The sequence below is a fragment of the Schistocerca cancellata genome, chromosome 11 (genome assembly GCF_023864275.1).
Source record: "Schistocerca cancellata isolate TAMUIC-IGC-003103 chromosome 11, iqSchCanc2.1, whole genome shotgun sequence".
In the NCBI taxonomy this organism is placed as follows: Eukaryota; Metazoa; Arthropoda; class Insecta; order Orthoptera; family Acrididae; genus Schistocerca; species Schistocerca cancellata.
This window is the reverse complement of record NC_064636.1, coordinates 149,101,893-149,125,701: the sequence shown is the minus strand read 5'-3', so window position 1 is coordinate 149,125,701 and position 23,809 is coordinate 149,101,893. Positions and strand designations below refer to the sequence as shown.

General features: G+C 41.9%; 1 protein-coding gene across 1 annotated transcript in view; it reads right to left on the bottom strand.

Annotated features, from left to right (window-relative positions):
• The window catches only part of LOC126108378 (autophagy-related protein 9A), a 167,451-nt gene that overhangs the window by 78,789 nt on the left and 64,853 nt on the right, over positions 1–23,809 (bottom strand). The window contains exons 7-8 of the mRNA XM_049913591.1: positions 16,251–16,435; positions 6,594–6,772 (exon numbers count right to left, since the gene is read on the bottom strand). Of these exons, the coding sequence (XP_049769548.1) occupies positions 6,594–6,772; positions 16,251–16,435 (364 nt within the window). The remainder of the gene's footprint in view (positions 1–6,593; positions 6,773–16,250; positions 16,436–23,809) is intronic.

The following is a 23,809-nucleotide window of genomic DNA, read 5'->3' as shown; positions in this document are numbered from 1 at the left end:
TGTTCACCAGTTGGGATATTCAAAGGTTTGTTCCCGCTGGGTCCCTCATTGTCTAACCGAACACCATAAAGAGCAAAGGAGAACCATCTGTGCGGAATTGCTTGCTCGTCACGTGGCTGAGGGTGACAATTTCTTGTCAAAGATTATTACAGGCGATGAAACATGGGTTCATCACTTCGAACCTGAAACAAAACGGCAATCAATGGAGTGGCGCCACACCCACTCCCCTACCGACAAAAAGTTTAAAGCCATACCCTCAGCCGGTAAAGTCACGGTTACAGTCTTCTGGGACGCTCAAGGGGTTATTCTGTTCGATGTCCTTCCCCAAGGTCAAACGATCAACTCTGAAGTGTATTGTGCTACTCTTCAGAAATTGAAGAAACGACTTCAGCGTGTTCGTAGGCACAAAAATCTGAACGAACTTCTCCTTCTTCACGACAACGCAAGACCTCACACAAGTCTTCGCACCCGAGAGGAGCTCACAAAACTTCAGTGGACTGTTCTTCCTCGTGCACCCTACAGCCCCGATCTCGCACTGTCGGATTTCCATATGTTTGGCCCAATGAAGGACGCAATCCGTGGGAGGCACTACGCGGATGATGAAGAAGTTATTGATGCAGTACGACGTTGGCTCCGACATCGACCAGTGGAATGGTACCGTGCAGGCATACAGGCCCTCATTTCGAGGTGGCGTAAGGCCGTAGCATTGAATGGAGATTACGTTGAAAAATAGTGTTGTGTAGCTAAAAGATTGGGGAATAACCTGGTGTATTTCAATGCTGAATAAAACAACCCCTGTTTCAGAAAAAAAAAAAAATGCGTTGCATTACTTATTGAACTCCCCTCGTATATAGTAATCTCTGTTTCTTTAGAAGTTTCTTTACGGTGACCGTGTAACGTGCAGGGTCCTCCCCATTATGAACTGCTCTCCCGGGTATGCATCTACCCAGTGCATGGTAGACTATTCTTCTGAACTTGAGCCATAGTTCCTCTAAATGCTCCTGTCCTGTTCTTAAAGTTTCAAATTCCTCACTGCGGTATAATACTACTGATTTTTATCTCGTGTGTGTGTGTGTGTGTGTGTGTGTGTGTGTGTGTGTGTGTGTGTGTGTTTATATATATATATGCGCACGCTTGTTTTAGTTGATGTGGACATCCTCAAAGAGGTCACATCTATTTCTTGCCATTAGATCCAATATATTTCCATCATGAATGGGGTTCCTAACTGTCTGTTCTAAGCAGTTTTCAGTGAAGGCATTTAGTAATGTTTTACAGGATGACTTATCTCGTCCATCACTCACAAAACAAATACGGGGGCTCATACGGAAAAATGTACCACAGACAGTTTAGTATAAATTACAAGTAAGAAAAGCAGTGAAACGTATATAGATTTCAAGTTCGGTAATTTATTCAATAATCCAGTGACCACTTTTAATTATTAACTGTACTGTGAACTTGTAATTAATTTCATTAACTATGCTAATGTTCCAATAATGTCTACTGTTACCTGTGGCTTTAAGATCAGACAGACTATCAACGGAGTGATCTCCAGTAGTTACTTCTCGTGCACATCATTTTCATATTGATATGACAGATTTCAAAGACAGTAATCTGAGAGCTTTATTTAGTGACACTGTTAACCATGTATGTTTGCCACACCTGAACTCCAGTTTTATATTACTGTACTCAACCATATACAACACCACCCGAGAGTAGTATGTGGCCATCCTATTACGTATACTGCAATTATAATACACAAGACTACATCTGTCCGTAAACACTAATTCATCTGAGATTTAAGTGCAAGTAATGCATTTAAACGACAAGGTTCCACGATGGACTGTATTAATAGCAGTACATAATACTGCCCGTCATTCTGTCAGCCAGATTCAGTGGAGGTGTAGCTACTGAGGGATACCTGACCAGGTTTTGCCCAGGGTACGCTACACCCTCACACCTACACTTACTTCCCTCCACTACCACACTGATGGTTCCTTGATGGACAATTTCATCTCAAATCATACAGGACATGCCAATCTGTAGTAATGAATTTCTCTGGAAAAAAATATATTTTAGACCTCTACATCATATGTGTTAAGAAATAAAATAGTTTCATTTTATCTTGCTTTTTGTAAATGGTACAGTCCTTCGATATATATATATGAGACAGAGAGAGAGAGAGAGAGAGAGAGAGAGAGAGAGAGAGAGAGAGAGAGAGACTAACAAACCATAAGTACTGGAGACCACGCATATGTCTTGCTTTAAAACACACACACACACACACACACACACACACACACACACACACACACACTTATGGGCTCCCTTTCAACTTACAGATTTAAAAAGAAAATTAAATAAAATTGATTTTTTAATTAATTTTTTTTCTAATTTGGAAAGTCACATAGCACTAATTTCCTCATTATATTACCAGATACAACTGATATAATTATAAACAATATCTTCTCTGTTTCAGCTACTTGCATTATGTAAACATTTTATTAATAAAAATTTTAAAAATTGCGTTTTTACAAGTCTTTAAGAATTATTTCCTATAAAACCCTAATAACAAAACTCATGAAAATTGCACACCATATTGGTTGGTTAATGTATTAGTAGTTACTAGAATCAAACTCAGTAATATTTTTCTTTGTAAAGCATTAGAAATTTTTCAACATTCTGTATATTTTCCATAACTGACTTTTTAGTGTCAAATATGTGTGTTGGAAACACTGTTTCCAGCTCTCTTCTGTTAATAACAAATGAGTGAGAACTTGCACATGAATCATTCTGCAGAGAGTTTTATGTTTGATTTGAACTTTGTCAGACAGAATGTCAGTGATGAAACACAAAAGTGAAAGGGTGAAATATGTGGACCATGAAAAAGAAAAGAAGGTGGTGGTTAAGAAAAGGAAAAATGTTTGCTATACTCACTACAAGAAATTTAGTGATAAACCGCCTGAATGATCACTGTCATTGGAATGTGAAACTGAAGAAGACGGTGCAAATGTTTATATTCTTGGGTGTGAAGTAGTAGATGTGTTGAATGTTCAAATGGCTCTAAGCACTATGGGACTTAAGAGCTGAGGTCATCTGCCCCCTAAATGTAGAACTACTTACACCTAACGACATCACACACACCCGTGCCCGAGGTAGGATTCGAACCTGCTACCGTAGCAGCAGCACGGTTCTGGACTGAAGCGCCTAGAACCGCTCGGCCACCGCAGCCAGCTGCTTTCAATGTTGACATTTCTGTTATAGCCCCAAATATATGCCCCCTTAAATGACCAGGAGAGATAAAAAGCACGAGGAGAAAACAGTGTGTGCAAATAAAAATCGAAAAACCTGAAACAACTTTTCATAAGCAACATCTTCAAAATTTTGTAAAGTGTATAATGTTGTTACACTTGCTGCATAACCTGAAGATAGTGACATGTGCATCCAATGTGGTGTGGTTGCAAAACCTAAAAACTGCTATCTCGACAGCCACCTATAACGTGCAGGTCTGCGTGCATTCTATGATAAGCTTGCAATACTGTATGCATGATAACTGATGACATAGCATCTAGAGGCCCTTCTTTTCCTAAATGTGTACTTGACTGATGGTGCAGCATCTCATTTTAAATAATGCTTTTGACTTTATGAGCTTGGAACATATTGTACAGAAATTAAGACAAAAAACTGATCTATTCAGCAACAGGTCATGGAAAAAGTGCATGTTAGTTGGTAGGAGGTCTTTGTAAACATCTTACAACAAGATTTAATCTCCAGCATGAAGCTGTTGATACTTTAAGAGGTGCTATTGGATATGCACAAACCATATTGAAATTACTACAAAACACGAAACTCTTACTTCCAAATGAAAATACATTAGGGGAATTCCATTTAAATAAGGGACAGCAGTAGTCTGTTATGAAGCCAGTGGTTGGAATTCAGTCAAGTCAGTGCTGGGTTCTATCCCAGAATGGCACATACATTGCAAGAACAGTTTTCCATGAGGTGTGGACTGTTACTGCGTGTGAAAGGCAGATACCTCAGTATGCATTAGCAAACTTCATTGTGAGTAACTTCCTTTTGTAGTGGATGGGTAGATGATTAGACCCTCTCATGTGGTGCAAGATGTAACCGTCTCCTTTATGACACATCATCATCCGGCAAATTCTTTCAAGTGGCCATCATCAACAGATCAGTGTGCAGTTCCCATTTCCCCAATATTGCTTCGACTGGATCATCCTTATGCATGCGCAATTTCAGCTCAGGTACAAAAGTTCAATCAGGAGCAGATGAAAAACACAAAAAAAAACAAATGAACCCTTTTCAACAGTGCAGTGTTCATTGTTAAGAGTGTAACCAATTTTAATTCATGGAATATGATAAGGAAGTAAAATCATGACAAGACAATAAAAATTTGTGAATAATATCAGAAACAGAAAAATGTATATACAAAGCCATTTCTATACCTAATTTTTTTATGAGGTGCTTGAACAAAATGAACAGTTGTTTCCCATTCACTTATATGTAAAGTAATTATTTTCACTATGATATAATGATTTGCATTACGTTTACTCAACATCAGCAATCGATTTAAATTTTTATGTGACCCAGATTTTTTTTACCTTAAGAGTACCTAGGTATAACATAAAAATTTCTGAAATTTTACACTGCAAAATACTGCCCACTCCGATTCTACCTTCTGTAAGTACAGTGACCAACTAATGTACAACCCAATTTTTAGAATATTCAGGAGGGGGGTTCTAGAGAAAAATAATTTATACAGAATAAAAAAATTTCACATAGTCTTATCTTCACATAGAAACATTTTGATAGTTTAAGAATTTCAGATGTTGATGCCATAGATGACAGTTGGTAGTCTCTTTCCATTTTATCAGTTCTCAAGACAGTTAACATCCTATGACTATACATATTTTTCAAAACATGACTCTTGCTGGCCATATTTCTCCACAACAAGTAGGTTTTTGCAAGTATGCCATTGTCGAATGTACCTGTTGATGTTACAGTTAATATAGTATTAATAATAATTAATAAGTATAAACACCTTAGTCCAAAAATAAACTTTACAACAGAAACAGGAAAAAATCTATACATTTTGTGGACTTACAAATAAGTAAGATATAGATAACACCATAAACCAAAATTCATGTCATCCAAACTCATACAATTATGCACTTTTCAAATCAATGGTTAACAGAAAATACGAAATGAACTCACAACACCAGAGTACACAGCACGAAAGGATAATTTCAACTACAAAATAGTGCTAAAATTATATGAACCAGACACAAAATCTAAAACAAGACTCATACGTAAAGACAATAAATGAAAAGGGAAAACAGACATACAATGAGGCAAACATACGTAGCAACAACACAGATTACGCAGCATATCAAACACAGTGAATAAATTAACAATGTAGGAAAAGACAGACTACTGCTCACCGTAAAGAAGACACGTCAAGTTGCAGACAGGCACAATTAAAAGAGACTCTGACAAAGCTTTTATTCACTGTCTTCATCAGCAAGATTTGACGACTGCTTGGCTGTTGTTGCAGGGTTTACGAGAGTAAAGTAGACAGCTGAAAGCTTCAGACGCCACGGAACTTCGGTCAAATGCGCAATGTGTGTTTGCTCTGCAGGTGTATTACAAAATCTTACTTAATTTTGTTAAATGTCAATGCACTTTTACATCAAGAGTTTAATTTACCCCCACTGTCTTCCATGCAGTCTACTTATGTTTCCTGATAATGTTGCGGTATTGTCACCTGTCGATCACCTTAGAGAATATCTCAAACCGCACGAACATCTCTACACGTGGTGCTGGTCCGAGGAAGGTAATTGTGTTGCCGATTTTCCACACATCCTCGTTCTTCCTCTAACTCTTTACACCAAGCAAATACACACAACCACGATGAAGTTCAATCACCAAATGGTGCAGTCAATTGCTGGGAAATTTCTGTCGCTTGCACTCCTTCACAAGAGGAAAAAATTTATAATTATGCACTTTGCAGCAGAAAAACACACCTGTTGCTCCAACATCGTGAGCGTTACTGATGACGCCGACAGAAGTATGTAACAGTCGGCTCCCCTCACTCCTAATGACCCCATCGAACAATACTAGAAGCGTGGGTCTGCTCCTAGCTGATGCTCAAGAAGAAAAATCCCATTTATTGTTTATCTTTGTGTGTGTGTGTGTGTGTGTGTGTGTGTGTGTGTGTGTGTGTGTGTGAGAGAGAGAGAGAGAGAGAGAGAGAGAGAGAGAGAGAGAGAGAGAGAGAGGGGGGGGGGGAGGGGGGGGGGGGGAGAGAGAGAGAGAGAGAGAGAGAGAGAGAGAGAGAGAGAGAGAGAGAGAGAGAGGGGGGGGGGAGGGGGGGAGAGAGAGAGAGAGAGAGAGAGAGAGAGAGAGAGAGAGAGAGAGAGAGAGTTCTGCTGTATTTTCCTGTGAGAAAGTGTATTATAGATGTAAAACTGATTCATTGCCTATCACATCAAGAGGTTGCTATCGTTATCCACAAAACCTGCAGATAACTAAATTAAGCTAAAGTAAAGCAGAGCTAAGCAGAGAGTAGCGCGACTCACTTGGCGACCACGGTGAGCAGTGGCGAGGTGAAGCTGCCCATGTAGCGCGAGGCGGGCCGGTAGGCGCGGTTGAGTCGCGCGTTGAGCTCGTGCTCCAGCTCGTTGAGGTGGCGCAGGTAGAGCCGGCCGAACAGCGACCAGCGCCGCGTCCCCAGGCTGCCGGGCTCGCGCTTTATCATCTGTCGGCACACGAGCGGCACGGATTACTACGGAGCACCTCCTCGTGCCCCGACAGAAGTTCGTAAAGCACTAACGACCGACTGAAGTTAACGGAGACGAGCAGAAAACCGATCCTCGCAACACGACAGTATTACGAAATTATTTCCGAGCTCAAAGGGAACTTCTGAATGGAAAAAAATATTCTTTTCGGAAAACAATATTCAGGTGGTCTGACTTTAGTGAAAAACTATAAATACGATGTAGCTTAGACACTATACACAGCTCTTGCCATTTGTTGAAGTTTTAATACTTTGCTGCTCACATGTACATATGAAAATTGGAATTGTTTTAGTTTAACAGAATTAATGTACATTCAATTTTAAAAGTAACCGTGAATTACTTGACACTGTATTTCATACAGTCATAATAAAAACAACATTTACTATATTCAGGGGCCTGAGGACTGTAAGATAACACCAAAATCAATTGCAATTAAAATAACACATAAAAATACAGCTAAAGATGTCATCATTGTTACATACGTAATATAACAACAACTGTCACCCCACAAAGTATTGGAAAACTGAAGTACCAAAATCCAATTAAAAGTTGTGGGCATGTATTACCAGCATACCTACATACCAGAAGTATACCTACTAATAAAAATCATAAAGATTGTCATAAATATCTCAAATATGGGACAGCAGTTGGTAACAAGAGATCACAGAAATGATACCAGAACTGTGTTCCAAAAGCATCATCAGTTAAATATAAGTACAAAATATAAATACAGGGAAACTGAAAATGAAAATACCGTTTAATAGTGACTATAAATATTTTATGCATAGTGATACACAAATAAGAATGATGGCAAACGTAAAAGAAACTTAATTTTATTTAGCATACTTCATATATGTTCTATACAACTCCCCTCGGTCTGACAGACATCTAGGCGATAATCCAATTCTCACCGTACATTCGGAGCGAGTGCAGAGTCACCGACACGTGCACATCAGAAATGCATATATTGAGTTGTGGACTTGTTTCTGGCAACAGACCCACATAAGCAAGGTCTTTCCCATAATCCCAAGAAATCTCTGGGTGTCACATCCAGAGATCTAGGTCATCGAGGACAAAGCATGGCGGTATCATTTTGTCACACTGCCAGTACCCACCGCACTACAAAGATAAATATCTTCTGCAAGACCCATCTGAAGACAAGCTTGAAATCCCTTGAAAACTGGTTCACAGAAATGGACAAATCTCTATTTACATTTAATCAATACAGGCAAGAATTCGACAGAGCTCGGAAAGACCTACGTCGAAACAAGTTCATTGGAGCAGACAACATTCCAACACAATTAATGAGATACTCGAAAGAGCCAGCCACGGAAAAACTATTCCCCCTGAGGCACACGATATATGAGGCGCCCGAAATGTTCTCAGAATGTAATAATCACAATTCCAAAGAAGACAGTCGCTGACATTTGTATAATCAAACTACTAGTTCAATAAATTGTGTCTGCAAAATATGAACACAATTTATTTACAGAAGAATGGAAACATTGGTGAAGATTATGTTTTAGAGAAACACAGTCCTCAATTTCTCTCAAGACGATAAGCCAAAGAAATGTCAACTTATGTTGTAGACTTGGAGAAAGCTTTCGGCAGTTCTGACTGGAATACATTCTTTCAAGTTTTGAAGATAGCAGGGACAAAATACAGGGAGCAAAAGGTTATCCACAACTTATACAGAAATCAAATGGCAGCTAAAAGAATCAAAGGACACGAAAAGGAAGTAGTGATCAAAAAAGGACTCAGGGTCATAACCTGTCCACGACATTACTCAATCTGTACACTGAGCAAGCAGTAAAGGAAACTGCGGAGGATTTGGAAAGGTTATTGAAGTTCAAGGAGAAGAAATAAAAATGTTGAGGTTAGCAAATGACATTTTAATTCTGCAAGAGACTGCTAAGGACCCTGGAGAGCATTTGAACAGAATGGATAGTATCTAGAAAAGAGGTTATAAAATGAGTACCAACAAAAGTAAACAAAGGTTAACTGAATGTATAAGGGGAGTCAAATGAAAACTAAGTACTTGCCACAACGGGACCACTGAATGGTTCAGATCAAAACGAATCACCACAGTTTTCAACTGGGATACAAGACGATCAGTTGCCGTTTCACAGAATGCAGTCGGCCACTGACTGATCCACAACCACACCCTCTCTCGCACTTCCTCGTCCGACTGAGACAGACACCCGTGCACGTCTTTCTGCAGGTCGCCAAAGACACAAAAAAATTACACAATGAAATATCTGCACCGCACAGAGGATGCCACAGTGTTCCCCACTGAAATAGGTGAAACGTGGCCTTCGTCGGATCGGAAGTGTGGGACTAGGCAATATCGTGCAACAGTACGATTCTACCCGACAGAATTCCCAGGCATTTTGACTTCACCGTGTGTCGCACTTTCTACAAAGTCTCTTCGTAACACTGTGCACCGATTGCGGTTCCACACTCTGACAACTCGACGAGCAGGAAGACCCTGGAGTCGAGGGAGGAGTGTCTGAACAGCTTTGGATTTTTTTGGCAGAGGAAATGTGGGCTGTCTCTGCTGTCGGCTTTGGCGTCTGCACTCGGGCTGCCGGACGGAAACATCCTATTGCACGATTATGCCCGGCCCCACACTACGATTCCAATGAAGACTATGCTACAGTGATTTAAATGGGAAACACTGCAACATCCTTCGTACAGCCCAGCTCTTTCACTGTACGAATTTCACATCTTAGATGACCAGAAGAAAGATATGCATTGATACCAGTTTCAATCAGACAAATAAGTGTAAGAGTAGATGTGGTTGAGGATCCACCAGCAGCTGACAATGTTCTATAAAACACAAATTCATTATCTTATCTACCAGTGAGATAAACTTCTTCAACTATGTAGTGAGTGTTTTTTGAATGGAACCATTCCGAGGTCCCATTATATAGAGTGGTGTTTTGGCTACCCCTCGCACTCAAATTAAATCAGTCAATGCTGGGGGAATTAGATTAGGAAACGAGACACTTAAAGCGGTAAATGAGTTACATTACTTGGGAAGCTAAATAACTGACTACTGATGAAGTGGAGAGGGCATAAAATGCTGACTGGCTAGAGTGAGGTAGGCATTTCTGTAAAAAAAAAAAAGAGATTTGGTAACAATGAATAAATTTAGGTGTGAGGAAGTCTCTTCGAGATATTTGCCTGCAATGAAACCTTGTACAGAAGTGAAACGTGTACCACGAACAGTTCAAACCAAAAAAGAACAGAAGCTTTTGAAATGTGGTGCTATGCAAGAGTGGTGAAGATCAGAAGGGTAGATTGATTAACACATGTTAAGACATTTATCCCACTGGCAGACGAGATGATCAGGGAAGTGCGATAGGACCGTTGTTGTTGTTCTCTGTATACATAAATGATTTGGTGGACGGGGTGGGCAGCAGGCTGCAGTTGTTCGCTGATGATGCTGTGGTGTACGGTAAGGTGTCAGTTTAGTGACTTTAGGAAGATATGAGAAGACTTAGACAAAATTTCCAGTTGGTGTGATGAATGGCAGCTAGCCCTAAATGTGGAGAAATGTAAGTTAATGCTGATGAGAAGGAAGAACAAACCTGTAATGTTCGAATACAGTAATACTAGCATCCTGGTTGACACAGTCAAGTCGTTTAAATATGTGGGCGTAATGTTGCAAAGCGATATGAGGTGAAACGAGCGTGAGAACACTGTGGTGGAGAAGGCAAGTGGTCAACTTCGGTTTAATGGGAGACTTTTAGGAGAGAGTGGTTTACCTGTAAAGGAGCCCACATATAGGACACTGGTGCAACCTTTTCTCGAGTACTGCTCAAGTGTTTGGGATCTGTACCGGGTCGGATTGAAGGAAGACATTGAAGCTGTTCAGAGGCATGCTACTAGATTTGTTACCAGTAGGTTCGAACGACACATAAGTGTCACGGAGATGCTCCGGGAACTCAAATGGGGATTCCTGGAGTGAAGGCTATGTTCTTTTCGAGAAACGCTACTGAGAAAATTTAGAGGATCGGCATTTGAAGCTGACTGCCGAACAATTCTTCTGCCGCCAACATGTATCACGTGCAAGGACTACAAAGATAAGAAATGAGAAATTAGGGTCATACGGAGGCATACAGCTCTAGTATCCTGGTTACATACATGTAATTTAAGTTTTGTACAGGTTTTACTGGTCTTTAGCCAATGCTAATTCACCAATGCCCACTGTTACACATTTATACAAGCCATGCAGCACATTCTGTGACGAATAATTGGAACTACTGTAGAAATATTATCTTTACCATATTTGTAACTTCTTAGGTGCTCCAGGGCAGGAGTTGGTCACCATCACGTCACACAAAGTATGTGGGCTCCTCTATGTGTATAATACACTTTTAATCAGATAAATAGTAAATATTCTCTCTCTCAATAATTACTAGTGGACCAATTATTTGTATTCTTTTGGTTTTGCACGTTGAAATACCCTAGGAGTGTTGAAACGAACACGTTGTGTATGTGTAACAGTGGGCATTTAGGGTTACGTTTATGAATGTCCATATTGTGATGTTTAGGCATTTTCTTTTACTTCCAGTTAACGATTCTTGAGGTTCTAAATAATCCCGATAAAACTGATTTTTATGAACTTGACGATGAGGATGATGATGAAATTCTGACTAACGGTAGCACATACTACGACGGTGGAGGAACTTCTACTCTGGAGCTGTTGCAAGAGTCGGCTGTTTTTGATTCAGTAAATCTTGTGGATGTTCCAGAAGATACAGAGTTGTCATGGAGTGATGGTGACTTTTCTCCAGAAATTCATCCATTTGTGCAGCTTCCAGAAGAAGTACTCACCCCTCTGTAGTACTTCAGAAAACACTCTGTGTTCAACAAACTAATATTCATAGTATTCAGAAATTGTGTACAACTATTGACATTACCCTAGCTGAGCTGGAGCAGCTTTTAGGTATTTATTTGTGAGTGGGCTTGGCTCAAATGCCTAGTGTACGATGTTATTGGGAAAAAAACATGTGGCATAATCTGCTTTCCGATATAATGGTTCGAAGACGCTTTCAGAAACTAGTGTATCTATTGCATTTTCAGGGCAATCTTATTGTTACTGAACTACCACAGAAAGAAGATAAGCTTTGGAAAATTCGACCTCGGCTTACTTTGTTCTCACAAGCATCCCCGAGAAAACTGCCCGAGCAGAATCGGTGTGTTTACGACATAATGATCCCCTTCAAAGGACGCAGTAGTCTCTGATAATATACATAAAACAAGCCAACAAGATGGGGGATTCAAAATGTGGGCTAGAGCTGGTCCCTCAGGACATTTGTGTGATTTAGACACTTACCAAGGTGCAATTTTTAAGGCAACAATGTACCTGGAAAAGGTCTTGGTTACAATGCTGTGATGAAGCTAACTGCAGCATTGGAAGACAATCACTTTTTTAAAGTTTATACAGATAATTTCTTCACATCGTATCATGTTGCTGAGAGCCTACTGAAGAGGGGTATTTATTCTACAGGCACAATAAGAGCTGGAAGATTCAAGCAATGTACTCCTCCCAATGAAAAGCAAATGATAGCGCAAGGACACAGTACTGCAGCTTCACAAGCTGACACAACGGGCAAGTTCATCATTGTGAAATGGTACGGTAACAATTGTGCTACATTTTTATCTTTGCTAACAGGTGTAGAGCCAAAGGACACGGCAGTAAGGTGGGATAGGACTAAGAAAGAACATATTCTTGTTCCGAGGCCTTCCATTCTTCAAATGTAAAATTGTAATATGGGAGGAGTAGATCTTCACGATATGTTGATATTGCTACACAAATATCCAATAAAATGCAGAAGACGGTATTTCTCTATCTTCTGGAACACAATAACGATAGCTGTTGTCAGTAGCTGGTTGAAATATAGAGAAGACTGCAAGGCCCTGTCTGAAAAACATGTTTCTCTCTGACAGTTTCACGCTAATCTTACAGGTGCATTGATATCTGCTGGACAAGGGAAATTCATTATTACATGTGTGTAACACATTGTTAAAAAGGACTCAAAAATGAAAAAAAAAAGCTAAAAGTTGCACATTTGTCCTTCAACATATTGGTAACTGTAAATAATAGTCTGCTAAGAACAACCTACGAGGCCTGCCTAAAAAGTATCCGACCTTTGGCCAGAAAAAAATGTTTCAAATACCTGATGGGGTTGGGACCCTAATCCCCTTCAAACTAGGCCCCTTGTGCTTGCACACACTTAGCCCGCCAATCCTTCCACTGCTGGAACACCTCTGGAAGTCTTCTTTTGGAATGGTGTTCCGCTCCGTCATCACGTTCCATATTATCTCTTCTCTACTCTCAAAACGGGATCCTTTCAGTGGCGTCTTCAATTTTGCAAACAACCGAATTCGCAAGGAGCCATGTCTGTAGAATAGGGAGGTTGGCAAACAGCTGCAATTCCATGTTTGGCCAAGAGATTTTTGATCAAGTGGGACGAATGTGCGCAGCACTGTGGTGATGCAGTTGCCAGTTTTTTGCTGGTCACACATCTGGTCTTTTGCACTGAACTGCATCACGGAGTCGCCAGAGAATGTGTCAATAGTACTCCTTTGCCACTGTTTGTCCTTTCAGTGCATATTCGTGATGCACAATTCCACGGTCATCAAAGAAGACAGTCAGCATCACCTCGATTTTGCTTCACACCTGTTGCACTTTCTTCGGCCTCGGAGACTTTGGATGCTTCCTCTGCGACGACTGTCTTTTGGTTTCTGGGTCATACCCGTACACCCAGGACTCATCTCCAGTTATCACGGTGTTCAGAAACTCAGGATCAGTGTCGGAGGTGTCCAGAAGGCCCTGTGCAACGTCAAAACGGAGGTCTTTTTGTTACAGTGACAACAACTTGGACACGAATTTCGCAGCTACTCGCTGCAAATTCAAATCGACACGCAAAATTGCACGTGCAGAATCTTTACTCACTCCAACCCCTCGGACAATCTCCTGCATGGTCAAACGACGACCTTCCGTCACCAAATTTTGCACCCCTGCACCAACTCCGAGCAGTTTGGGGCCTACCAGAGCGTTGGTCACTCTCCGCTGATGTGCGTCCGTTTTTGAATCGGTTGAAGCACTCCTTAATTTGTGTTACACTCGTCCCATCTTCTATATACACCTGCTGAATCTTACAAATTGTTTCGCTTTGAGAGTCACGAAGATTTTGACAAAATTTGATGCAGTATCTTTGCTCAACACGTTCAGTCACTTCGAGAGAATCGGTAATCGGACGAACACGTTGTGTAGCACCTCGCTCAGTGACCGACAGGCAGCGACTGACGTGCTGGAAGGCGGGGACAAAATTCATGAATGCACATAAAAGGTCTCTTCCTTTACTGTGTACAGTGGCGCTGTAATATCATCTCTATTTTGTGCGGGAAAATCAAAGGTCGGGTACTTTTTAGACAGATCTCGAACAATTGATATTACTTGTTGTGGGTCCTAGAGGGTTAAATAAAAGCAGGGAATGGTTGACAGGAAACACGCAGTGCATTGGTGGAGCTATCATTTGTCTCACGTGAACTATGTGAAAATGTTTCCAATGTCATTGTGGCCACACTGTGGCAATTAAGATAATTTGAATGCGGAATGGTAGTTGGAGCTAGACGCATTTTGGAAATAATTATGGAATTCTGTGATAAAAAGTGTCAAGAGAGTGCCAAGAACAGTTTATTTCAGTCATTATCCCTCACCACGGACAACACAGTGATTGACGGCCTCCACTTAATGAACAAGAGCAGTGGTGGCTGCGCAGAGTTGTCAGTGTTGACAGACAAGCAACTCTTGTGAAATAACCACAGAAATCAATGTGGGACGTATGACGAACATATCCACTGGGATATTAAGGCAAAAGTTGATGTAAATGGGGTACGGCAGTAGACGGCTGAAGCAAGTGCCTCTGCTAACAGCACAACATCGGACACAGCGCCTCTCTCAAATTCACAATCGTACCAGTCGGGTCCTAGGCGACTGGAAAACCGTGACCCGGTCAGATGAGTCCAGATTCCAGTTGCTAAGAGCTGATGGTGGGGTTTGAGAGTGGTGCAGACTCCACTAAGCAAGTTGTCAACAAAGCACCGAGTAAGCTGTTTGTTGTTCCATAATGGTGTGGATTGTGTTTACATGGAATGGACTGGGTTCTCTGGTCCAACTGAACTGATCATTGAATGGAAATGGTTGTCAGATACTTGGAGACCATTTGCAGCATTTGTGCACTTTGTGTTCCCAAACAACTGTGTCACGTTACCGTGCCACAATTCTTCGTGACCGGTTTGAAGAACATTCTGGACAATTCGAGTGAAAAATTTGGCCACCCAGTGCCTGATAGAGATGCAGCACAGCTCAATGTTACTGCAATGAGTTTTCGAGTCCACGCCATGTCGAGTTGATGCGTTACACTGGGCAAAATGAGGTCCTTCATGATATTAGGAGGTGTACAGCGAGCAGCTTCAAATGTATGTGGGGTGCAGAGATTCGGAGAGGAAGAGGTTCGTCCAGAATGGAGTAGAGTGGAGAGCTGCATAAAACAGCGGTCATCCACTGCAGTAGTAACCCTCGGGAGACCTGAGCGAGGCATGTCGTCGACAGTTCCTGTCTCTCTGTATCTCCCTGTATCTCCTCCGTGTCCAAACAACAAAACAACATCGCTTTGGTTCCCTTCCAGATTCCTGGACACTTTCCTTGTTGAGAGCCCTTCCTGGCACAAAGCAACAATGCAGATGCGATTGAACTGTGGTATTGACCGTCTAGGCACGGTTCAACTACAGACAACATGAGCTGTGTATCTCCTTCCTGGTGGAATGACTGGAACTGATCAGCTGTCGGACCCGCCTCTGTCTATTAGGCACTGCTCATGCAACAATAGAAAGGGTAGTTAAAACTTTTGCCATTTCATTATGGGGCTGCTACAGCAAGCAGTATGTACGATATGAACAAAAAACAGTTTTGGTTGCAGTCTTATCATTTTCTATTACTTCCCGAAGATGCATTTCACTTCGATTTTGACATCTTTCGATCGGCCGATATTTGGTAGCAAAGGGTACACGAGATACTGTACATAAAAATATCCCAGCAGTTAATTGTTGCTTGTCAAACCTTTACAAACGCTGGGTAGTGTCTTTATTATGGCATGCGGCAACATAAACCAAACAGGATCAGGCCTATAATCTTCACATTATAGACACGCCGGAGACATAATGTACAGGCACAAACCTCCAGCACGTTATTGACGTTAAGACTCGCCTCTGGCCCGATACCGTTCGGTTTGCTTCGGACTGCACCACGTGCCGTAATAAGGACACCGTGTAATGTAGTACCAAAGTATACACAAGAGATCGGCTCGACGTACTCGCGAATGTGTAAAAGCGGCAAACTTCCAAAGCGGGTGCGCAACTGACCTCCGTGTAGTTGAAGATGGAGTAGAGGATCTGCCAGAGCGTGATGACGGGCATGAGGGCGAAGTTGGCGACGCCGACCCACAGCATGTGTGTGGCGAGCTGTCGCGCCAGCTCCTGCCGCCGCGCCGCCTTCTTGTAGTCCTCGCGCAGGTGCCAGCTGTTCTCGAACGGCGCCCACGGGCCCCCTGTCGGCAGACGGCCCCGCTGCAGCACAGTCGCCGCACACTACGCGGTAGCACTCTTTCGCCGATTATTGTACAGTGCACAGTCTAATGGCGTACACTAGTAAGTATAAAACTCGTCTTACATTAATGATCTTTCCTTCATCGGGGATCACAGTCTATAAAGATTTTTAAGTAATAACACTGCTACCATGCAAGTGGCACAGACTTCAATGCAAGATGCCTTTAATAGGTTCCACAACGAAACATTGTCTCAAAATTTGGTATAAAATCCGAAGAAATTCTGGTCGTATGTAAAGTACACAAGCGGCAAGACGCAGTCAATACCTTTGCTGCGCAGTGCCGATGGTACTGTTACCGACGACTGTGCTGTTAAAGCGGAGTTATTGAACGCAGTTTTCCGAAATTCCTTCACCAGGGAAGACGAGTGGAATATTCCAGAATTTGAAACACGATCAGCTGCTAGCATGAGTTTCTTAGAAGTAGATACCTTAGGGGTTGTGAACCAACTCAAATCGCTTGATACGGGCAAGTCTTCAGGTCCAGATTGTACACCGATTACGTTCCTTCCAGATTATGCTGATACAATAGCTCCCTACTTAGCAATCATATACAACCGCTCGCTCACCGGTAGATCTCTACCTACACACTGGAAAATTGCGCAGGTCGCACCAGTGTTTAACAAGGGTAGTAGGAGTAATCCATCAAACTACAGACCTATATCATTGATGTCTGTTTTCAGTAGGGTTTTGGAGCATATACTGTATTCTAACATTATGAATCACCTCGAAAGGAATGATCTATTGATACGTAATCAGCACGGTTTCAGAAAACATCGATCTTGTGCAGCGCAGCTAACTCTTTATTCGCACAAATTAATGGCCGCTATCGACAGGGGATCTCAAGTTGATTCCTTATTTCTAGATTTCCGGAAAGCTTTTGACACCGTTCCTCACAAGCGACTTCTAATCAAGATGTGGGCCTACAGGGTATCGGCTCAGTTGTGTGACTGGATTCGTGATTTCCTGTCAGGAAGGTCGTAGTTCGTAGTGATAGACAGCAAATCATCGAGTAAAACTGAAGTCATATCAGGTGTTCCCCAGGGAAGCGTCCTGGGACCTCTGCTATTCCTGATCTATACAAATCACCTGGGTGACAATCTGAGCAGTTCTCTTACGTTGTTCGCAGATGATGCTGTAATTTACCATCTAGCGAGGTCATCCGAAGACCAGTATCAGTTGCAAAGCGATTTAGAAAAGATTGCTGTATGGTGTGGCAGGTGGCAGTTGACGCTAAATAACGAAAAGTGTGAGGTGATCCACACGAGTTCCAAAAGAAATCCGTCGGAATTCGATTACTCAATAAATAGTACAATTCTCGAGGCTGTCAATTCAACTAAGTACCTGGGTGTAAAAATTACGAACAACTTCAGTTGGAAAGACCACACAGATAATATTGTGGGGAAGGCGAGCCAAAGGTTGCATTTCATTGGCAGGACACTTGGAAGATGCAACAAGTCCACTAAAGAGACAGCTTACACTACACTCGTTCGTCCTCTGTTAGAATATTGCTACGCGGTGTGGAATCCTTACCAGGTGGGATTGACAGAGGACATCGAAAAGGTGCAAAAACGGGCAGCTTGTTTTGTATTATCACGTAATAGGGGAGAGAGTGTGGCAGATATGATACATGAGTTGGGATGGAAATCATTAAAGCAAAGACGTTTTTCGTTGCGGTGAGATCTATTTACGAAATTTCAGTCACCAACTTTCTCTTCCGAATGCGAAAATATTTTGTGGAGCCCAACCTACATAGGTAGGAATGATCATCAAAATAAAATAAGAGAAATCAGGGCTCGAACAGAAAGGTTTAGGTGTTGGTTTTTCCCGTGCGCTGTTCGGGAGTGGAATGGTACAGAGAGAGTATGATTGAGGTTCGATGAACCCTCTGCCAAGCACTTAAATGTGAATTGCAGAGTAGTCATGTAGATGTAGATGAACACCTTTTATTTCTTCGTCCGCCTCCGCAGCAGAATTGTCGGTACAGACACCTGTCTCGTGGTAGATCTGGGTACCGTCGGGATACCGGCCGAGGAGTTACTGCGGCACGTAGCGGCAGCTCCGAGGCCTCCTAACCCGGCAGTGGCCGGGAGACTGGCACGCTGGCCCGAGCCCGACTCGCCGTATCCGAGTGACGCCTTCGGCTGGCGGGTGACGGGGCAGTCAGTTGGACCCAATTGGCCGTCAGTGGCCAGAATGGCACAGCTTTCCTTTGTTTCCTTTTATTTTTCTTCTCCTGCAATTCTGGCTCTCTAACCATTATCGAGAGTAGCTTACGTAAAGTGCGGGCTTCTATCGAACACCGGGCCGTAAAAACTATTTCCCACTGTACTGAGGACTACCTGCGTAACACAATCGTACAGTGGTTTGTATCACTCTTACTCAAATAATGATCTCTGAACTGTCACAGGTTAGTAAGACTGCCAACTCTCATTTAGACACATTTTGTGCATACAACAGCTCTATGTTTGCTAGTATTAGAATTGCACAGGATGCGAAACTGTAACTGCCACGTACAATGTTAATAAAATGTACCCTTTGTGTACAAACTGTTCACATATTTTATGACAAGACATCTGGTTTATATATATAGAGAAATGAATTGTAATATTTTGAAGACAATACATTATGCAGACATGTGACGTGTACCAAATATCATACGAAATGCTCCATGTCGTCAGGCTTTTCACGTGTAATCACAATATGCCATCTATTTTATCATTTACACATTTTATTGCTTCCATTTTCTGAACTGCAGTCGATACTGACTGGAAAGCCAAAAATTGTGGAAATAATAAAATGGCGGCAGTTTTATCATTAAGGGAAGGAAAATAGAAAGACGGAAATCGTGATAAATTGCACAGCACACTGCTTTCCTCACGTCAGTTTGACACTGTCCACTCTACAACAAACAGCCGTCCAAAAATCCACTGACAATGGCCACCACTGCCCAAGTGATTGAACCTATTGATCTGTTCCGGAGATGTGGTGCCCAAGTATTACAAATCTTTTATCGGTTGGTCACAATTTAAAATATATAGGGTGATTCTGCTGCACTGTTCAAAATATTGCAATTCCTTCGAAACAACTAATCCAATTTTGAAAAGTAAAAAGCTGCTGACTTAGCCTATTTTGGACTACGATACGTGCAGCAGAAATAAGTATAGTTTCATTTGAAGAAGAAATGTTGATATCTCTACAACAGCTGAGAAAAGAGGCTGTATGTCATTTAGTGAGGGAATTTTGGTGAAAACAGAATTACGATATCTTAAAGGTTTCAGGAAATATGCGAAGTGTGGAACTTAACTGGATCACCATGTACACACACCAAAAAAATTTTGCATCACCTCAGTTCCGAGAGTTCCGAAAACTGCACAGAAAATTGGAAAAAAGAGATCAACATAAGCATCATTTCCACCTTTTTATTGCTCACAAAAACCACACATTGCATGTTGTACCACCATACAGCAAGACCTTCAGAGGTGGTGGTACAGATTGCTGTACACACTGGTACCTTTAATACCCAGTACCACGTCCTCTTGCACTGATGCAAGCCTGTATTCGTCGTGGCATACCATCGACAAGTTCATCAAGGTACAGTCGGTCCACATTCTCCCACTCCTCAACAGAGAATCAGCGTACATCCCTCTAAGTGGTTGGTGGGTCACATCGTCCATAAACAGCCCTTTTCAATCTATTCCAGTCATGTTCGATAGAGTTCATGTCTGGAGAACATGCTGGCCACTAGTCGAGCGATGTTATCCTGAAGGAAGTCATTCACGAGATGTGCACGATGGTGGCATTAATTGTCATCCACGAAGATGAATGCCTCGCCAATATTCTGCCAATACGGTTGCACTACCAATCGGAGGACGACACTCTGGTATCGTACAGCCATTACGCTGCCTTCCGTGACCACCGGCGGCATACGTCAGCCCCACATAATGCCATCCCAAAACAGCACGGAACCTACACCTTGCTGCATTCATTGGACAGTGTGTCCAAGGGGTTCAGCCTGACCACGTTGTCTCCAAACACGTCTCCGACGTGTGTCTGGTTGAAGGCATATGTGACACTCATCGGTGAAGAGAACACGATGCCAATCCTCAGCAGTCCATTCGGCATGTTGTTGGGCCCATCTGTACCGCACTGGATGGTGTTGTGGTTGCAAAGATGGACCTGGTCGTGGACATCGGGAGTGAAGTTGCGCATCATGCAGCCTACTGCGCACAGTTTGAGTCGTAACACAACGTCCTGTGGCTGCATGAATAGCATTATTCAACAAGGTGGCGGTGCTGTCAGGGTTCCTCCGAGCCATAATCCGTAGGTAGCAGTCATCCTCTGCAGTGGTAGCCCATGGGTGGCCTGAGCAAGACATGTCTCGACAGTTCCTCTCTCTCTCTCTCTCTCTCTCTCTCTCTCTCTCTCTCTCTCTCTCTCTCTATCTCTATCTCTATCTCTCTCTTCCATGTCCGAACAACACTGCTTTGGTTCATTCCATGACACTTGGACACTTCCCTTGTTGAGAGCCCTTTGTGGCACAAAGTAACAATGCGTACGCAATCGAACTGCGGTATTGACTATCTAGGCATGACTGTACTAGAGACAACATGAGCCGTGTACCTCCTTCCTGGTGGAATGACTGGATTAGGAAAGGTTCAAAATACGGTTAAAGTCTGTTGGAAGTTGCTAAGTGCCCTTATTACCAAACATTGGATGAATATAACCTGGGTAATGTGCACTCCATTTTAAGCAAAAGCAAGTTCTTCACGCATCTCAATGTTTATGACACCGTATCTCCTGAACAGTTTGCTTACAATAATACAAGTGTGTGGGTTTCTAGTATTTGTAGACTTAGAGAAAGCTTTTGACAATGTTGACTGGAATACTCTCTTTCAAATTCTAAAGGTGGTAGGGGTAAAATACAGGGAGCGAAGGGCTATTTACAATTTGTACAGAAACCAGATGGCAGTTGTAAGAGTCGAGGGACATGAAGCAGTGGTTGGGAAGGGAGTGAGACAGGGTTGTAGCCTCTCCCCAATGTTATTCAATCTGTATATTGAGCAAGCAGTAAAGGAAACAAAAGAAAAATTCGGAGTAGGTATTAAGATCCATGGAGAAGAAATAAAAACTTTGAGGTTCACCGATGACATTGTAATTCTGTCAGAGACAGCAAAGGACTTGGAAGAGCAGTTGAACGGAATGTACAGTGTCTTGAAAGGAGGATATAAGATGAACATCAACAAAAGCAAAACGAGAATAATGGAATGTAGTCGAATTAAGTCGGGTGACGCTGAGGGAATTAGATTAGGAAATGAGACGCTTAAAGTAGTAAAGGAGTTTTGGTGTTTGGGGAGCAAAATAACTGATGATGGTCGAAGTACAGAGGATATAAAATGTAGACTGGCAATGGCAAGGAAAGTGTTTCTGAAGAAGAGAAATTTGTTAACATCGAGTATAGATTTAAGTGTCAGGAAGTCATTTCTGAAAGGATTTGTATGGAGTGTAGCCATGTATGGAAGTGGCACATGGACGATAAATAGTGTAGACAAGAAGAGAATAGAAGCTTTCGAAATGTTGTGCAACAGAAGAATGCTGAAGATTAGAGGGTAGATCACATAACTAATGAGGAGATATTGAACAGAATTGGGGAAAAGAAGAGTTTGTGGCACAACTTGACAAGAAGAAGGGCTCGGTTGGCAGGACATGTTCTGAGGCATAAAGGGATCACAAAGTTAGCATTGGAGGGCAGTGTGGAGGGTAAAAATCATAGAGGGAGACCAAGAGATGAATACACTAAGCAGATTCAGAAGGATGTAGGTTGCAGTAGGTACTGGGAGATGAAGAAGCTTGCACAGGATAGAGTAGCGTGGAGAGCTGCATCAAACCAGTCTCAGGACTGAAGACCACAACAACAGTGGGTACATTCAGTGGTATACGTGGACACTACCTGCAACTCTCTTGTGAATACAGTTAGTAGCAAAGAAGTAATCAACTAAAACACCCCACGTGTGATGCTGAAGTTTTATTGCATGAATTGTGAAAATTTATGCTAGTGATAAACTTTTTACTTCCATCATTTCTGGGGAGGCAGAGACAGGAGTTGCCAGTGAGGAAAAGGTACATAAAGGTTTGAAATTATGTGTAAAGATCTGGTGCTTCTCATCTCATGTAATGGACATATAAGGTCCAGGTATCTGCACACCACTGGATACGCTGCATCAAGATAAACACAGTTTCTAAATGTAATACTTGTCTTATTGTGTTAATTCTTAATATAAGATTACACCTGTCATAATAACAATTTTGTGTGCCTCACTGGCCCGGTGCAAGTTTTACTATCTGACACCGCTTGAGTGACTAGCATGATCTTAACCTACCCCAGTTATGACTTGGGAATAGGGACCTACAGTTTAATGTGGAATACGTGGTGAAGGCTAGATTAAAGCGCAGAGCGTTAAATCTGAGGTCCGACCGGCATTTGACCCAGCAACCACTCTGTTTCTAGTCTAGTGCTTTACCGTTAGACCACCCTGCCTATGAACACTCTGCCTGTTAAGTAGTAGGTCACGGCAGCATTTCAAAATAAAACCAAATTTTTAAAACGTTTGTATGCCCTCTATTCAATTTGAAGGTGGAAAGTACTTTACTGTATTGTATAATGATGAGACAATAATGTTAAGCTTACATTGACAAATGATATGTAACAACTAGACACCATGTCTTCAGCACAAATCGATAGGTTCGATCAGCAGGGCAATGGTGGCCATTGGTGCTACACCTCTGAACTCCTGTTTGTTGTAGACAAAACTTTGTAAAATCAGCACGATGAGAGCAGTGATGCGTGGTCAAGTACGAGTTTTATGTTTACTTATGTATGCCACTGTGATAATTTTGAAGGGTTGACATTTGTGGAACGTGACAGACATACACTGTATACGCCTTCTTACTGTACTTTGGATACCAGGATACGGTCAAACTCGACACAAATCACACGGTATGTACACGTATGTAATACAGATTGCCCCAGTGATTTATGAATATGACATTATATGACATATGCGGTATGCATTATACATTGCTTTCAGAGCAAACATTTGAAAATAGAACATCACCAAAATCAGCTGATGGCATAAAAATATACAGCTGTGGTCATATGGACGACAATAGAATCATACTTTAATAAATTTGTGGTCGTGGCACCCAATACGAAAAAGTATAAAACTGTCACGATACTGTTTTTCTACGTTGTCACAGTCTGACAGGTGGAGTGGTATTAACACACCACCCCAACTGCAAGAAAGTTATCTGTCCTATT